General features: G+C 43.7%; 1 protein-coding gene across 1 annotated transcript in view; it reads right to left on the reverse strand.

Annotated features, from left to right (window-relative positions):
- Window positions 1-464: 464 nt before the first annotated feature.
- The window catches only part of LOC128701628 (uncharacterized), a 55,233-nt gene continuing 35,697 nt past the window's right edge, over window positions 465-20,000 (reverse strand). The window contains exons 13-22 of the mRNA XM_070101588.1: window positions 15,134-15,223; window positions 14,024-14,261; window positions 12,754-12,864; window positions 11,168-11,287; window positions 10,274-10,384; window positions 4,046-5,573; window positions 3,322-3,917; window positions 1,583-2,450; window positions 1,086-1,261; window positions 465-678 (exon numbers count right to left, since the gene is read on the reverse strand). Coding sequence (XP_069957689.1) covers window positions 1,111-1,261; window positions 1,583-2,450; window positions 3,322-3,917; window positions 4,046-5,573; window positions 10,274-10,384; window positions 11,168-11,287; window positions 12,754-12,864; window positions 14,024-14,261; window positions 15,134-15,223 — 3,813 coding nt within the window. The 3' untranslated portion in view covers window positions 465-678; window positions 1,086-1,110. The remainder of the gene's footprint in view (window positions 679-1,085; window positions 1,262-1,582; window positions 2,451-3,321; window positions 3,918-4,045; window positions 5,574-10,273; window positions 10,385-11,167; window positions 11,288-12,753; window positions 12,865-14,023; window positions 14,262-15,133; window positions 15,224-20,000) is intronic.

Raw genomic sequence — 20,000 nt, forward strand, 5'->3', positions numbered from 1 at the left:
GCAGCAAGGAAGGCAGCAAGGAAGGCAGCAAGGAGGGCAGCAAGAAAGGCATCAAGGGTAAGGAAAGGCAGCAAGGAAGGAGGGAAGGCAGCAAGGAAGGAGGAAAGGCAGCAAGGAAGGAGGAAAGGCAGCAAGGAAGGAGGAAAGGCAGCAAGGAAGGAGGGAAGGCAGCAAGGAAGGAGGGAAGGCAGCAAGGAAGGAGGGAAGGCAGCAAGGAAGGAGGAAAGGCAGCAAGGAAGGAGGAAAGGCAGCAAGAAAGGCATCAAATAAGGCAGCAAGGAAGGCAGCAAGGAAAGCAGCAAGGAAGGCAGCAAGGGAGGCAGTAAGGAAGGCAGCAAGCGAGGCAGCGAGGAAGGCAGCAAGGGAGGCAGCGAGGAAGGGATCAAGGGAAGCAGCAAGGAAGGCAGCAAGGGAGGCAGCAAGGAAGGGAGCGAGGGAGGCAGAAAAGAAAGCAGCGAGGGAGGCAGCAAGGAAGGCAGCAAGGAAGGCAGCAAGGAAGGCAGCAAGGAAGGCAGCAAGGAAGGCAGCAAGGAAGGCAGCAAGGAAGGCAGCAAGGAAGGCAGTAAGGAAGGCAGCAAGGAAGGCAGCAAGGAAGGCAGCAAGGAAGGCAGTAAGGAAGGCAGCAAGGAAGGCAGCAAGGAAGGCAGCCGTCGTCTTCAAGACACTTGTTCGTCTTATCTGAAAATTTAAGACAGAAATTTGTAAAAAAAAAAGATAAATGAAGTTTTTAGTTAACTCAGAATAAATAAACATTTATCACAAAATTATAATAATAATAATAATAATAATTATTATTATTATTATTATTATTATTATTATTATTATTATTATTGTTTTTTATTTTTATTATTATTATTATTATTATTATTATTATTATTATTATTAATATTAATTAATATTATTATTATTATTATTATTATTATTATTGTTTTTTTATTTTTATTATTATTATTATTATTATTATTATTATTATTATTATTATTATTATTATTATTTTTATTAATAATAATAATAATAAAGAATGGAAAGTGGTGAGGTGTGGTTAAGACGACCATATCATCAGTGGTGTTGAGGCCTCAACACACCTTATGTCTCGATGTGTTGAAGACTCTATGAGGAAGTAGCGGTGTCCTCGCGGGACCCTGGTCTCGCTGGGGTCTCGTGTGAAGGAGACCAGATGTCCTCGTATATGTATCCTCGCAGGTAGAAGTCTCGTCTGAACTTCCAACCAGGACGATGTGATCTCTCCAGAGAGTGTAGGCTGCGTTATATACATATACATATATATATGTATATATATATTTATATATATATATATATATATATATATATATATATATATATATATATATATATATATATATATATATATATATATATATATATATATCTTGGATTTAGTTATTGGAAAAGCATATTAAAGGAATTATTGAGAGGAAAGCAACTGGATGGTCATGACAGAGCTGCAGGAGACTGATAGAGTCCCTCGGCTCTCCTGGGAGGGAAAGGAATTTATATACAGGTTTGTTCACGTGTAGATATTTACAGTGTGGAAGTACGAGGAGAGAGAAGTAACACTTACGATGGTGTTAGTGGACCGATGCCCCAGTCAGCGTACCGTTCTGGCGACCGTCGGGGAGGTTGCTTTCTTTTTGCCTGATGTTCTGTACCTTCATCTTCCACCTGCATCTTTGTTTTCCCCTCATCTTTTATCTCCATTTTCGTCTTCTCTTGATCTACAAAATGCATGTCCGTCTGCCTCTGATCACCAGTATGAGTCTGCCTCTGCCTCTGATCACCAGGATGAGTCTGCCTCTGCCTCTGATCACCAGGATGCATATTCTCTTGCAGGCGTTCGTCTATGTCGGATGATAAATATGCTTCTTCGATTATATGTCCAGGTAATGCTCTCTGATTGTGGGAAATCACCTTATTCTTCATCTGCCAGGCAGGACGCAGGAGACGGAGGTTGTAGGAAGCCACTGACGATGGCTTTGGAATGTTTGTTTGTCGAGGTGCATTTGGGTTCCTCCTCTGAGTGATGTTCTTGCCAGGAGATGCATCTGGTAAAGGTCTTGCTGTTACTTGGTGTGACTGTTGTTGAGAAGACAAACTCTTCCAGCTGGGAAATTCTTTCTGCTGTAGTGATTCTCTCTGGTCGTAATGGTGGCCAGGAGACAGGTTGGTCAGCTGAGCTTGGTTAAGTTTCTTTGGTTTGTGTTTTGAGTAGTTACGAGAGTCTCTCTGGCCGTGTTCAGGCAAGCGTCGTCTCCGGAAAGAATATTTGCGTGGCTTATTGTGTTTGTCTGAAGTGAGTGTGTTGACAGTGGGTGTGTGAGAGTGTGAGGGTGCTGGAGTGAGTGTGTTGACAGTGGGTGTGTGAGGGCGTTGGGTCGCTGCAGTGGCCTCTATGGTTGGCGAGATTCCATCCTCACCCATTTCGATTCCCCCTGAAATCGACGAAAATGGAACATAGAACAACAATTGCAAGTGGGTAGAGGGAGAAAGAAGTAAAAAGGGAGCAGGGAGAGGGAGGGAGGGAAAAGAGGGAAGAAGATACCAGGGAGATAATGAAGAGGGTGTGAAATAGAGGGAAGAGAGAGTATAAGAATAGATATAGCTGGAGGACAGTGGACAAGGCAAGGGAAGACAAAAGAATCAATGGGTACAACGTTAGGAGAGAAGAAGGAATAAGGGGAAAGAAGGGAAGAGGGCGTGAAGAAGGGTGAAAATATAGACAAACTGAATCATAGATAAGCAACAAAGTGCCACTAACAGTTTTAGATACGACCACTTTAAGAGACGAGAGAGTTAGGGAGAGATAAGATGAGAAGAAAATGCAAATTTTGAAAGAAGAATTACACAGAAAGAAACTCAAAACTAAAACCAATATATAACATTATAAAAATTTATTAAATGTGAAGGATAATTATTTATAAACGTAAATAAGAGCACTAAAACCCAAAGAGGCAAAATACTCTCAACAAACCCATAATTCAAAAAGGACACTGAAAAAGGCTTTCTGGTCCCATTTGAACCATTATCAAGTAGAATTAAGGGCTTTTTAACCCTCACAAGGAAAGATTTTTTCGATCAGCAGAAGAGACAGAGACAATACGTTTTTAAATCTGAAAATGAGACATAATGATGGAACACAGGTTTAATCTAATTACAAAAGACATTTCTTATACTTGATCCAAGAAACTGGGCCTATCCTGCCATTCCTTGGATCAAACCTTCTTGCATCCCATTCCCCAGGATCTATGTGGCCCATAAGGGTTCAGCATTTCCCTTTGATTATAATATTAGCAAGAGACTTACATGGGTGGGACTTGGGTGACGCTGGACTGGTGGTGTGATGGGGAGAGAGCCTCGTGGGTTTGTCTGCCCTCTGACCCTGGGTGATGCTGGGCATGGTGACCCTCGTGGAGGTGAGTGTTGTTCCTGTACTGGGTGAAGCCATGGTGATAAGTGTGGCTTCGGTAGCGGGTATGGTACCAACAGTGGGCGTGACACTGACAGTGAGTGTGGCACTGACAGGGGGCATGGTTCTGGCACTGGTCGTAGTGCTGGTACTGGTGGTGAGCGTGGTACTGCTTCTGATAGTGTTCTTGGATCCGGTGCTGGGAATTTTAATGGTTGTGACAGTGGTTGTGGTACTGGTAGTGGTCCTGGGTGTGGTAGTGATGGTAGGTGTTGAGGGCAGTGAATTCCAAGACTTTATATCCTCTGGAATGGCGTACGTTCTGTTGATAATGAGACCAGGTGACTGGGTGGTGACGGGAGACAAGAGAATGGTGGTGGGTGGTGAGTGGGCAGTGGTGGTGATGACGGTGGGTGGTGAGTGGGTTGTGACGGACGGCAATTGAATGGTAAACACTGGTAGAATCCCTTCAGAAGTTTTATCTCTGTGTGTTCTGTAAAAATAAAAATCAAACAGTATTCCCAGTATTGACATCTCTGACGACAAGTCTGGATCAAAAAATGTAATTCAAAATTATCTTCGAGAAAACAGTTATCTCTGACTATAAAAATAACGAGTTACCTTTTGTTGAGACTTGAATGAGGTCGCCCTTTAGAGGAGCCGCGCTTTCTGCTATTTCTTCCATATTTTCGCTTCTTATTTCTTCTCCTTTGATTGTTAATCCTTCCGTTATCTCTCATTTTCTCCTCAGCTTCGTCTCTCCTTCTTGGGATGCTGGCGTTCATCTCCCTCTCCTGAGATCCATCTTGGCCAGGAGGCTGTCTGTCTCCTCTCCATCTTCCTCTCTTTCTATTTGTCTTCTTTTTCTTCCTACTCAAAACCCGATTTTCTTTCCTTTTGTTTTTCCTCTTATGTTTTCGATGTGCTTTCCGCTTTCTGTTCTCGAGTTCTTTATCTAACTTCTCTTTCTCTGGTATGCTTGACTCAATAGTTTCAACAACATCATTTCTGCCTTTCCACGCTCTTACTTTGCTCTGTTGACTCTTGAGGATGCTGTTGCTCTGTGTTTCCTTATTATTTAGGTGATCATGGACGCCAGGATCACGCCGTCCACTACGTCCACATCTCTCTCCTTCTTCGCCGCCTACACAGGTCCTCCTGTGAGCTGAGGGTGTCGGTGATGCCTGCGGCTCCTCGTATATTCCTTGCGATTTATAAACTCTTGTAGGATCCTTGGATGAGTAGCTGCTCTTATCAGTCTCCTCAAGATGGGAGTGTCTGCCATCTTTTTCCGATGCCCCCGAAGACATGTTATGAGAATCTTGCAGAGGAAGGGATGTTGTTTTATCTCCAGCCATTTTCTGTGCTTCTGCTGATAGTCTGTCTGCTGTTAGGGATGCTGGTATCAACCTGTCTGCTGTTAGCAAATTGTGTATACCCTTGTATCCTGTAAGAGACGTCACGAGAGTCATATTCTGCTGTATTACGGGACCAGATCTCTCACTTTGATTTCTGAAAGAATGCTTAGTGAGCGACCCGTCTTTGTGGCGAGTTTTCCTTGAGGGAAGATTGGCAGCAGTCTTGTGTACAGTGGGCGAGGCTGTGGTCACCATCGTCTCTCTGGTGCTTGATACTTGGATTTTTTTGGTTGCTCTGGCGCTGTTAAATGAATGATAACTTTTATTGTCCTGCCTCCATGCCCTGGGAGTTATTCCCTTACCTTGTTGCTTAGTACTCTCATTATCCTTGGAAGACCGAAAAGACGATGATTTCTTCTTGGATCTGCGAGGTTTCACCCTCTCATGGATTTCATCGTGTTCCATGAGCGAGGTTTCCCTGGACGGCGGCTGTGAGTACCGAGTGGTACTCGGCTTGCTAGGTTTAATTCTTTTCCCCTTAACTGGCTTCAGTATTTTCTTCGAAGTGTCATTCTCCTCCGGGTGAGTTGTGAGGAAGTTCTCGCTGTCTGGTGGTGTTGTGGTGACACGGGTCCTGTTAGAGAACTTTCTGTAGGGGTGTTGAGGAGGTCTGAAGGGTCGACGACCCAGAGATGTGGTGATATTGGTGGATGAGGTGAAAGTGGAGGTGGTAGTCTCCACCTCCATCAGTGGTTCTGTACTGGTCGAGTTCGATGCCTCCTCCTCCTCAGCTATAAGAAATAATATTATAAAATTATTTCTTGCATCTACAAATAGCAATTTATTGAATTTTTCCCTAGTTTTTGCATAAATTATTATAGTTGCCATTACCTTTCCTATGCAAATAAATTTCACAATATTAAAAGACATAAGGAATTTAATATACAAAAAAAAAATATAAAAATTAATAAAGAGGAAATTAAAATTGATCATTTAGATTTATTAATAACGGCCAGGACAACCCATTTTAAAGGCCACTCAAAACTGAAAATTAAAATTCTGAAGATTTCTTTAGTTTCCCCAAAAAAAGAAACTATATATATATATATATATATATATATATATATATATATATATATATATATATATATATATATATATATATATATATATATATATATATATATATATATATATATTATATATTATCACTACTGTATTTACAAACTGTTCTTGACCTCTGTGAGTCGCCCAGAACAAACAACAAATGAAGACTCGATCCACCGTCCACTAAAAACCTAGACGGATGATAATCTTGGGTTGAGGTGAAGTTAGGACTTACCACACAAGCCACAACACTTACCACACAAGCCACAAGACTTACCACACAAGCCACAACACTTACCACACAAGCCACAAGACTTACCACACAAGCCACAAGACTTACCACACAAGCCACAAGACTTACCACACAAGCCACAAGACTTACCACACAAGCCACAAGACTTACCACACAAGCCACAAGACTTACCACACAAGCCACAAGACTTACCACACAAGCCACAAGACTTACCACACAAGCCACAAGACTTACCACACAAGCCACAAGACTTACCACACAAGCCACAAGACTTACCACACAAGCCACAAGACTTACCACACAAGCCACAACACTTACCACACAAGCCACAAGACTTACCACACAAGCCACAAGACTTACCACACAAGCCACAAGACTTACCACACAAGCCACAAGACTTACCACACAAGCCACAAGACTTACCACACAAGCCACAACACTTACCACACAAGCCACAAGACTTACCACACAAGCCACAAGACTTACCACACAAGCCACAAGACTTACCACACAAGCCACAAGACTTACCACACAAGCCACAAGACTTACCACACAAGCCACAAGACTTACCACACAAGCCACAAGACTTACCACACAAGCACACAAGCCACAACTTACCACACAAGCCACAAGACTTACCACACAAGCCACAAGACTTACCACACAAGCCACAACACTTACCACACAAGCCACAAGACTTACCACACAAGCCACAAGACTTTACCACACAAGCCACAAGACTTACCACACAAGCCACAAGACTTACCACACAAGCCACAAGACTTACCACACAAGCCACAAGACTTACCACACAAGCCACAAGACTTACCACACAAGCCACAAGACTTACCACACAAGCCACAAGACTTACACACACAAGACTTACCACACCACAAGACTTACCACACAACCCACAAGACTTACCACACAAGCCACAAGACTTACCACACAAGCCACAAGACTTTACCCCACAAGTCACAAGACTTACCACACAAGCCACAAGACTTACCACACAAGCCACAAGACTTACCACACAAGCCACAAAACTTACCACACAAGCCACAAGACTTACCACACAAGCCACAAGACTTACCACACAAGCCACAAGACTTACCACACAAGCCACAAGACTTACCACACAAGCCACAAGACTTACCACACAAGCCACAAGACTTACCACACAAGCCACAAGACTTACCACACAAGCCACAAGACTAACCACACAAGCCACAAGACTTACCACACAAGCCACAAGACTTACCACACAAGCCACAAGACTTACCACACAAGCCACAAGACTTACCACACAAGCCACAAGACTAACCACACAAGCCACAAGACTAACCACACAAGCTACAAGACTTACCACACAAGCCACAAGACTTACCACACAAGCCACAAGACTTACCACACAAGCCACAAGCACACAAGTCACAAGACTTACCACACAAGCCACAAGACTAACCACACAAGCCACAAGACTTACCACACAAGCCACAAGACTAACCACACAAGCCACAAGACTAACCACACAAGCCACAAGACTTACCACACAAGTCACAAGACTTACCACACAAGCCACAAGACTAACCACACAAGCCACAAGACTTACCACACAAGCCACAAGACTTACCACACAAGCCACAAGACTTACCACACAAGCCACAAGACTAACCACACAAGCCACAAGACTTACCACACAAGCCACAAGACTTACCACACAAGCCACAAGACTTACCACACAAGCCACAAGACTTACCACACAAGCCACAAGACTTACCACACAAGCCACAAGACCACACAAGCCACAAGACTTACCACACAAGCCACAAGACTTAACCACACAAGCCACAAGACTTACCACACAAGCCACAAGACTTACCACACAAGCCACAAGACTTACCACACAAGCCACAAGACTTACCACACAAGCCACAAGACTTACCACACAAGCCACAAGACTTACCACACAAGCCACAAGACTTACCACACAAGCCACAAGACTTACCACACAAGCCACAAGACTTACCACACAAGCCACAAGACTTACCACACAAGCCACAAGACTTACCACACAAGCCACAAGACTTACCACACAAGACTTACCACACAAGTCACAAGACTTACCACACAAGCCACAAGACTAACCACACAACTTACCACACAAGCCACAAGACTTACCACACAAGCCGCAAGACTTACCACACAAGCCACAAGACTAACCACACAAGCCACAAGACTAACCACACAAGCCACAAGACTTACCACACAAGCCACAAGACTTACCACACAAGCCACAAGACTTACCACACAAGCCACAAGACTTACCACACAAGCCACAAGACTTACCACACAAGCCACAAGACTTACCACACAAGCCACAAGACTTACCACACAAGCCACAAGACTTACCACACAAGCCACAAGACTTACCACACAAGCCACAAGACTTACCACACAAGCCACAAGACTTACCACACAAGCCACAAGACTTACCACACAAGCCACAAGACTTACCACACAAGCCACAAGACTTTACCACACAAGCCACAAGACTTACCACACAAGCCACAAGACTTACCACACAAGCCACAAGACAAGAACTTACCACACAACACAAGACACAACAAGCCACAAGACTTACCACACAAGCCACAAGACTTACCACACAAGCCACAAGACTTACCACACAAGCCACAAGACTAACCACACAACCCACAACACTTACCACACAAGCCACAACACTTACCACACAAGCCACAAGACTTACCACACAAGACTTACCACACAAGCCACAAGACTTACCACACAAGTCACAAGACTTACCACACAAGCCACAAGACTTACCACACAAGCCACAACCAACCCACAAGACTTACCACACAAGCCACAAGACTTACCACACAAGCCACAAGACTTACCACACAAGCCACAAGACTTACCACACAAGCCACAAGACTTACCACACAAGCCCCAAGACTTACCACACAAGCCACAAGACTTACCACACAAGCCACAAGACTTACCACACAAGCCACAAGACTTGCCACACAAGCCACACGACTTACCACACCACAAGACTTACCACACAAGCCACAAGACTTACCACACAAGCCACAAGACTTACCACACAAGCCACAAGACTTACCACACAAGCCACAAGACTTACCACACAAGCCACAAGACTTACCACACAAGCCACAAGACTTACCACACAAGCCACAAGACTTACCACCACACAAGACTTACCCACAAACAAGACTTACCACACAAGCCACAAGACTTACCACACAAGCCACAACACTTACCACACAAGCCACAAGACTTACCACACAAGCCACAAGACTTACCACACAAGCCACAAGACTTACCACACAAGCCACAAGACTTACCACACAAGCCACAAGACTTACCACACAAGCCACAAGACTTACCACACAAGCCACAAGACTTACCACACAAGCCACAAGACTTACCACACAAGCCACAAGACTTACCACACAATCCACAAGACTTACCACACAAGCCACAAGACTTACCACACAAGCCACAAGACTTACCACACAAGCCACAAGACTTACCACACAAGCCACAAGACTTACCACACAAGCCACAAGACTTACCACACAAGCCACAAGACTTACCACCACACAAGACTAACCACACAATCAACAAGACTTACCACACAAGCCACAAGACTAACCACACAAGCCACAAGACTAACCACACAACCCACAAGACTTACCACACAAGCCACAAGACTTACCACACAAGCCACAAGACTTACCACACAAGCCACAAGACTTACCACACAAGCCACAAAATTAACCACACAAGCCACAAGACTAACCACACAAGCCACAAGACTTACCACACAAGCCACAAGACTAACCACACAACCACACAAGCCACAAGACTTACCACACAAGCCACAAGACTAACCACACAAGCCACAAGATTTACCCCACAAGCCACAAGACTTACCACACAAGCCACAAGACTAACCACACAAGCCACAAGATTTACCACACAAGTCACAAGACTTACCACACAAGCCACAAGACTTACCACACAAGCCACAAGACTAACCACACAAGCCACAAGACTTACCACACAAGCCACAAGACTTACCACACAAGCCACAAGACTTTCTACAGTAGCGACTCATGTAGTCCGGGTTGTTCTCACACTCTCCCAGCGACGTCCATTCTGCACAACCGTGATTAGCGTCCCAGCACTTGTCTGGACACCCACGTCCAAGGTTGTGGTATGAAAAATAATACATGAGTTACCTTTGTATTGCTTCAGATTTGTGTTTTATAGTGAGTTCTGATTATATTTTATTATTATTATTATTATTATTATTATTATTATTATTATTATTATTATTATTATTATTATTATTATTATTATTATTATTATTATTATTATTATTATTATTATTATTATTATTATTATTATTATTATTATTATTATTATTATTATTATTATTATTATTATTATTATTATTATTATTATTATTATTAACATTATTATTATTATTATTATTATTATTATTATTATTATTATTATTATTATTATTATTATTATTATTATTATTATTATTATTATTATTAACATTATTATTATTATTATTATTATTATTATTATTATTATTATTATTATTATTATTATTATTATTATTATTATTATTATTATTATTATTATTATTATTATTATTATTATTATTATTATTATTATTATTATTATTATTATTATTATTATTAATTTCCACACCATTCACCATCACCACTGCCTTTCAATACCACAGTTACCACTACAATCACCATCTTCACCCACCAGTACTACAACAAGCACTACATCTCATCACCACCAGCACCACCAACACCACAACCACCATCACCCACCACCATTCAGCACCACCATGACCAACAGCACAACAAGCAGCACCACCACCACCATTCAGCACCCAAGTCACCAGCACCACTACCACCACCAGCACCTACCAGCACTACCAGTACCTACCACAATAGCCACAAGCCTGACGACAGTGAACGTTCATCCACAGACGGTTCTCCTGACACTGGTCATGTTTAGCCCAGAACTGACAGTCTGTGTGCCCGTCTTCACAGACTGTCGAGTAGTCTGTAAAAAAAATATATTAATTCCATAAGTCATGAAAAAAACATATATATATATATATATATATATATATATATATATATATATATATATATATATATATATATATATATATATATATATATATATATATATGTGTATGTTAGACAAGCATCAACACATGTTAGACAATATAAACACATGTTAGACAATATAAACACATGTTAGAGAATATCAACACATGTTAGACAATATAAACACATGTTAGACAATATAAACACATGTTAGACAATATCAACACATGTTAGACAATATAAACACATGTTAGACAATATAAACACATGTTAGACAATATCAACACATGTTAGACAATATAAACACATGTTAGACAATATAAACACATGTTAGACAATATAAACACATGTTAGACAATATCAACACATGTTAGACAATATCAACACATGTTAGACAATATCAACACATGTTAGACAATATCAACACATGTTAGACAAGTATCAACACATGTTAGACAATATAAACACATGTTAGACAAGCATCATCACATGTTAGACAATATCAACACATGTTAGACAAGCATCAACACATGTTAGACAATATCAACACATGTTAGACAATATCAACACATGTTAGACAATATCAACACATGTTAGACAAGTATCAACACATGTTAGACAATATCAACACATGTTAGACAATATCAACACATGTTAGACAAGTATCAACACATGTTAGACAATATCAACACATGTTAGACAATATCAACACATGTTAGACAATATCAACACATGTTAGACAAGTATCAACACATGTTAGACAATATAAACACATGTTAGACAAGCATCAACACATGTTAGACAATATCAACACATGTTAGACAATATCAACACATGTTAGACAAGTATCAACACATGTTAGACAATATAAACACATGTTAGACAAGCATCAACACATGTTAGACAATATCAACACACGTTAGACAAGCATCAACACATGTTAGACAATATCAACACATGTTAGACAATATCAACACATGTTAGACAAGTATCAACACATGTTAGACAATATCAACACATGTTAGACAATATCAACACATGTTAGACAAGTATCAACACATGTTAGACAATATCAACACATGTTAGACAAGTATCAACACATGTTAGACAAGCATCAACACATGTTAGACAATATCAACACATGTTAGACAAGCATCAACACATGTTAGACTAGTATCAACACATGTTAGACAAGCATCAACACATGTTAGACAAGTATCAACACATGTTAAACAATATCAACACATGTTAGACAAGCATCAACACATGTTAGACTAGTATCAACACATGTTAGAGAAGCATCAACACATGTTAGACAAGTATCAACACATGTTAGACAAGTATCAACACATGTTAGACAAGTATCAACACATGTTAGACAGGTGTCAACATAGAGATGAAGGTTGGTAGACTCACCACACCTGAGACAGGACTCCCGACAGTGCTCCAGCATCCACAGCGGGTTCTTGACACACTCATCGTTAACAGCCCAATACTCACACTCAGCATCCTCATCCTGGCACTCATCTGCACAACCAACATCATCCTCACCATCAGTATTCATCATAAATAATAATAATAATTATTATTATTATTCTTATTATTATTATTATTATTATTATTATTATTATTAGTTGTAGGTTAAGCGCTAAACCCGTGTGGGTCACTGAGGACAGTGTTAGAGGCTTCCATCCCGTTCTCACTTCCCAAGGCAGAGTTAAAAACTCACAAGAGTGTTAATTCACTTATTATGTGATATATTATAAGTCTGTGTAGGTGTATCAGCGCAGGGAGCGTTGTAGGCTCGATCCTCCGGTCGCCAGTCACCAGAGAAACTCCTTAGCTAATTACCCGTAAGGCTGGAGAGATTTATGAGGACAGGAATGCATGCAAGGGACATGTCGAGCCCGACACAGGTCGGGCTTTGAGCCATGACAGACGAGTCGTTAAACTCACAAGCCAGTGTGCTAACCACTGGCCCATGCCGGCCTAACAAGAGTCCTCTAACTAGGTACAGTCGTTAGCACACTTGCCAGTGAGTTCTAACATTAACCAGAGTGCTGCAAGTTGCAGTGATGAGGGAGATAGATATACACAGGTCGTACCTGAGAGTGAGGGGAGATACATAGGTCGTACCTGATATTGAGGGGAGATACATAGGTCGTACCTGAGAGTGAGGGGAGATACATAGGTCGTACCTGAGAGTGAGGGGAGATACATAGGTCGTACTTGAAGATAAAGGAGAAATATACACAGGTCGTACTTGAAGATAAAGGAGAAATATACACAGGTCGTAATTTAAGGTAAAGGAGATACATACACAGGTCGTACGTGAAGGTGAAGGAGATACATACACAGGTCGTAACTGAACGTGAAGGAGATACACAGGTCGTACTTGAAGGTAGAGGAGAAACATACACAGGTCGTAACTGAGGGTGAAGGAGACACACAGGTCGTACTTGAAGGTAAAGGAGAAACATACACAGGTCGTAACTGAAGGTGAAAGAGATACATACACAGGTCGTAACTGAAGGTGAAGGAGATACATACACAGGTCGTACTTGAAGGTGAAGGAGATACATACACAGGTCGTACTTGAAGGTAAAGGAGAAACATACACAGGTCGTAACTGAAGGTGAAGGAGATACGTACACAGGTCGTTACTGAAGGTGAAGGAGATACATACACAGGTCGTACTTGAAGGTGAAGGTGGTCGTTGCAGTTCCCTGGAGAACCAGAGACATCTTGTGTTGCAGAGAAACGAAGTGTGGTGGAGTGTTGTGGTGGTACAGGTCGTACACCCTGGACGTAGGTGCCTCGTAGGTGCCTCCCCCTGCCTCGTTCACCACCAGGTAGGTGCTGTCCTCTTCCCCTTCCAGGTGAAGTGCCTCGACACTCACCTTGACGTGGCTTCCCCTGGGCGCCTGGCCAAACACAACACAAAACTGTATTCATGTGGACGAGGAAGCGCTAAAACCGTAGGGGGGAAGGGGGAGAAGGTGTAAGTGATCAGGTGGGATCCGAAGGAGGGTACCTCCAAGTCCTTGAATCAAGAACCCTTCACCAGCATCACGGCGCTGTGCCTTCATGGTTGAATAATATTCACTGTTACTCACCTGATTTCTCCTTTACTCATGTAGACTCACCATTACTCACCTGACTCCTCCATTACTCACCTAACTCCTCCATTACTCACCTAACTCCTCCATTACTCACCTAACTCCTCTATCACTCACCTGACTCCTCTATTACTCACCTTACTCCTCCATTACTCACCTAACTCCTCCATTACTCACCTAACTCCTCCATTACTCACCTAACTCCTCTATCACTCACCTGACTCCTCTATTACTCACCTTACTCCTCCATTACTCACCTAACTCCTCTATCACTCACCTGACTCCTCTATTACTCACCTTACTCCTCCATTACTCACCTAACTCCTCCATTACTCACCTAACTCCTCTATCACTCACCTGACTCCTCTATTACTCACCTTACTCCTCCATTACTCACCTAACTCCTCCATTACTCACCTGACTACTTCATTACTCATGTAGACTCACCATTACTCACCTAACTCCTCCATTACTCACCTAACTCCTCCATTACTCACCTGACTCCTCTATTACTCACCTGACTCCTCCATTACTCACCTAACTCCTCCATTACTCACCTGACTCCTCTATTACTCACCTGACTCCTCCATTACTCACCTAACTCCTCCATTACTCACCTGACTCCTCTATTACTCACCTTACTTCTCCATTACTCATGTAGACTCACCATTACTCACCTGGATCCACCATTCACATTGGAGCACCTTGGATAAGCTAGGACCCACACTGACCCATCCTCGTGGGTCTGAACGATTCACTATAAGAATCTGAAACATAATAATTAGTATATACATTCTGTTAATATATACAATATATATATATACATATATATATATATACACTGTGAATATATACAGTACAGTGACCTCTTTTATGAAGCTCTGCTATACGGTCCATTTTTTTTTTTTTTGTATATGCTATTTTTTTGAGGGGGGGAGGAGCACTAAACATGGGAGAGTCTGTGGGAGAAGTTGAGGGGTCCGTCCATTGGAGCAGTCAGCCAGCGGAAGGCCTCAGTCACATGATCAAAAGCTCCAGTAGTGGGTCATCAAATGACTTACACCCGCATCGAGAGACCTATGTTCTGTCTCCTCACCAAATTTACCCAACCTAACCTAACCAGAGAGAGAGAGAGAGAGAGAGAGAGAGAGAGAGAGAGAGAGAGAGAGAGAGAGAGAGAGAGAGAGAGAGAGAGAGAGAGAGAGAGAGAGAGAGAGAGAGAGAGAGTACAGTGTAAATGGCCCTCTCTATGGAAAGAGGCAGATGTAGTCCCTGTTCACAAAAAGAAGAGCAGAGCAGAAATCAGCAACTACAGACCAGTGTCACTCCTGTCAATCACTGGTAAGGTCCTTGAGACAATAATCTCAAGACAAATGACAGAGTTTTTTGACTACCACTCACTACTTTGTGATCGTCAATATGGCTTCAGGAAAGGTTACTCTGCTGCTGATCTGTTGCTAAACCTCTCCACTAAGTGGCACCAGTCACTGGATGAATCCAAAGTCAGCTGTGTGGTAGCACTGGACATTGCTGGCGCTTTCGACCGGGTGTGGCACCAGGGCCTCTTAGCAAAACTTCAAGCACTGGGAATTGCAGGCTCTACGCTATGTCTCCTCAGTGATTACCTTCATGGTAGATCTCTAAGTGTAGTCCTCAATGGAGCGGAATCAGCAAGGCATCCTATTGGGGCAAGCGTTCCACAAGGAAGTGTGCTGGGTCCACTGTTATGGAATGTCTACTTCAACGACCTTCTTCATCTCATCCCAGAATCACATGCATATGCAGACGACTGTACACTGACATTCACTTATCCAAGAGAAGAAATGCCAGCTGCTCTAAGCTACATCAATCACCAGCTGAGAGCTATATCAGCTTGGGGAAATAGATGGCAAGTAACATTTGCACCTGAGAAAACGCAAATGATGATCGTCTCTAGGCACCATGATGGTAATGCTGGTGCAGTAGTAAGGATGAATGGGAAGATGTTGGCACCTGGAGAAGAAGTTGATATCCTTGGGGTGAAATTTGACTCCAAATTAACAATGAAGAACCATGTTGTTAATCTTGCAAACAAGGCAGCCAGGAAGCTTACAGCACTTCGCCGTATCTCGCATCTGCTTGACAGTAGGGGTTGCAAGATCCTGTACGAGGCACAAGTACGCTCACACCTTGAGTATGCTCCACTTTCTTGGTTTGCCTGCCCCCCCTCTTATCTGCGACTGCTTGACAGAGTAGAGAACAGAGCAAGACGTCTCATCTCTCACCTGGACCCATCCTGGATAGATCTGTCATTTCAGCAGAGCCTTCAACATAGGAGGGATGTGGGTGGCCTTACTGTTATGTACAAGGCCAATATTGTCAAAATACCACACTTGGATCCACTTCGAGGACAGCGTGAAACAAGCTTTTATGCCACAAGACGGGCAGAAAGCAGCAACTTCACTCTGGCTGTACCCTTCTCCAGAACATCACTCCATCTGAGATCATACATACCCAGGATGACTCGAGTATGGAACACATTCGTACAGGATAATGATGTCAACGAGATAAAGTCAGTTGATCAAATGAAAATGCTGGCCCACAGATGGCTCCAACTTCATCCTGTTCCCTACTTGTATGTCTCATAACAATAAAAATGCTTTCAAATGAGCTGATGTAGGTAACAGCTCTTAGCTTGCCAATAAAGTTAGGAATCCTTAACCTGTAATATAGCTGTCAATAAAGCTAGGGATCCTTAACCTTGTCAAACCCTGTGTAAAAAAAAAAAAAAAAGAGAGAGAGAGAGAGAGAGAGAGAGAGAGAGAGAGAGAGAGAGAGAGAGAGAGAGAGAGAGAGAGAGAGAGAGGGGGGGGGAGAAGTCTTGTTAAACAATGACTGTGGATATTATAAGATCCAATTACCAGTGACTCTGGTCGTTGTAGTTAATGGATTGCAAGATGACCAGTGACAGCAATAATGAACGTAAAATTACTGACAGAATGTTACATAAATGGACACAGATGTTACAGTGTTGGAGGTGGGAAGTACAGTGCCTGCACTCTGAAGGATGGGTGAGGATGTTGTAGTCCTGGAGGTGGGAAGTACAGTGCCTGCACTCTGACGGATGGGTGAGGATGTTGTAGTCCTGGAGGTGGGAAGTACAGTGCCTGCACTCTGAAGGATGGGTGAGGATGTTGTAGTCCTGGAGGTGGGAAGTACAGTGCCTGCACTCTGAAGGATGGGTGAGGATGTTACAGTCCTGGAGGTGGGAAGTACAGTGCCTGCACTCTGAAGGATGGGTGAGGATGTTGTAGTCCTGGAGGTGGGAAGTATAGTGCCTGCACTCTGAAGGATGGGTGAGGATGTTACAGTCCTGGAGGTGGGAAGTACAGTGCCTGCACTCTGAAGGATGGGTGAGGATGTTACAGTCCTGGAGGTGGGAAGTATAGTGCCTGCACTCTGAAGGATGGGTGAGGATGTTACAGTCCTGGAGGTGGGAAGTACAGTGCCTGCACTCTGAAGGATGGGTGAGGATGTTACAGTCCTGGAGGTGGGAAGTACAGTGCCTGCACTCTGAAGGATGGGTGAGGATGTTACAGTCCTGGAGGTGGGAAGTACAATGTCTGCACTCTGAAGGATGGGTGGTGATGTTATAGTCCTGGAGGTGGGAAGTACAGTGCCTGCACTCTGAAGGATGGGTGGGGATGTTACAGTCCTGGAGGTGGGAAGTACAGTGCCTGCACTCTGAAGGATGGGTGAGGATGTTACAGTCCTGGAGGTGGGAAGTACAATGTCTGCACTCTGAAGGATGGGTGGTGATGTTATAGTCCTGGAGGTGGGAAGTACAGTGCCTGCACTCTGAATAATGGGTGGGGATGTTACAGTCCTGGAGGTGGGAAGTACAGTGCCTGCACTCTGAAGGATGGGTGAGGATGTTACAGTCCTGGAGGTGGGAAGTACAATGTCTGCACTCTGAAGGATGGGTGAGGATGTTACAGTCCTGGAGGTGGGAAGTACAGTGTCTGCACTCTGAAGGATGGGTGAGGATGTTACAGTCCTGGAGGTGGGAAGTATAGTGCCTGCACTCTGAAGGATGGGTGAGGATGTTACAGTCCTGGAGGTGGGAAGTACAATGTCTGCACTCTGAAGGATGGGTGAGGATGTTACAGTCCTGGAGGTGGGAAGTATAGTGCCTGCACTCTGAAGGATGGGTGAGGATGTTACAGTCCTGGAGGTGGGAAGTACAATGTCTGCACTCTGAAGGATGGGTGAGGATGTTACAGTCCTGGAGGTGGGAAGTATAGTGCCTGCACTCTGAAGGATGGGTGAGGATGTTACAGTCCTGGAGGTGGAAGTACAATGTCTGCACTCTGAAGGATGGGTGAGGATGTTACAGTCCTGGAGGTGGGAAGTATAGTGCCTGCACTCTGAAGGATGGGTGAGGATGTTACAGTCCTGGAGGCGGGAAGTACAGTGCCTGCACTCTGAAGGATGGGTGAGGATGTTACAGTCCTGGAGGTGGGAAGTACAGTGCCTGCACTCTGAAGAATGGGTGAGGATGTTACAGTCCTGGAGGTGGGAAGTATAGTGCCTGCACTCTGAAGGATGGGTGAGGATGTTACAGTCCTGGAGGTGGGAAGTACAGTGCCTGCACTCTGAAGGATGGGTGAGGATGTTACAGTCCTGGAGGTGGGAAGTACAGTGCCTGCACTCTGAAGGATGGGTGAGGATGTTACAGTCCTGGAGGTGGGAAGTACAGTGTCTGCACTCTGAAGGATGGGTGAGGATGTTACAGTCCTGGAGGTGGGAAGTATAGTGCCTGCACTCTGAAGGATGGGTGAGGATGTTACAGTCCTGGAGGTGGGAAGTACAATGTCTGCACTCTGAAGGATGGGTGAGGATGTTACAGTCCTGGAGGTGGGAAGTATAGTGCCTGCACTCTGAAGGATGGGTGAGGATGTTACAGTCCTGGAGGTGGGAAGTACAATGTCTGCACTCTGAAGGATGGGTGAGGATGTTACAGTCCTGGAGGTGGGAAGTATAGTGCCTGCACTCTGAAGGATGGGTGAGGATGTTACAGTCCTGGAGGTGGGAAGTACAATGTCTGCACTCTGAAGGATGGGTGAGGATGTTACAGTCCTGGAGGTGGGAAGTATAGTGCCTGCACTCTGAAGGATGGGTGAGGATGTTACAGTCCTGGAGGCGGGAAGTACAGTGCCTGCACTCTGAAGGATGGGTGAGGATGTTACAGTCCTGGAGGTGGGAAGTACAGTGCCTGCACTCTGAAGAATGGGTGAGGATGTTACAGTCCTGGAGGTGGGAAGTATAGTGCCTGCACTCTGAAGGATGGGTGAGGATGTTACAGTCCTGGAGGTGGGAAGTATAGTGCCTGCACTCTGAAGGATGGGTGAGGATGTTACAGTCCTGGAGGTGGGAAGTACAGTGCCTGCACTCTGAAGGATGGGTGAGGATGCTACAGTCCTGGAGGTGGGAAGTACAGTGCCTGCACTCTGAAGGATGGGTGAGGATGTTACAGTCCTGGAGGTGGGAAGTACAGTGCCTGCA

The sequence above is a fragment of the Cherax quadricarinatus genome, chromosome 78 (assembly GCF_038502225.1).
Source record: "Cherax quadricarinatus isolate ZL_2023a chromosome 78, ASM3850222v1, whole genome shotgun sequence".
In the NCBI taxonomy this organism is placed as follows: domain Eukaryota; kingdom Metazoa; phylum Arthropoda; class Malacostraca; order Decapoda; family Parastacidae; genus Cherax; species Cherax quadricarinatus.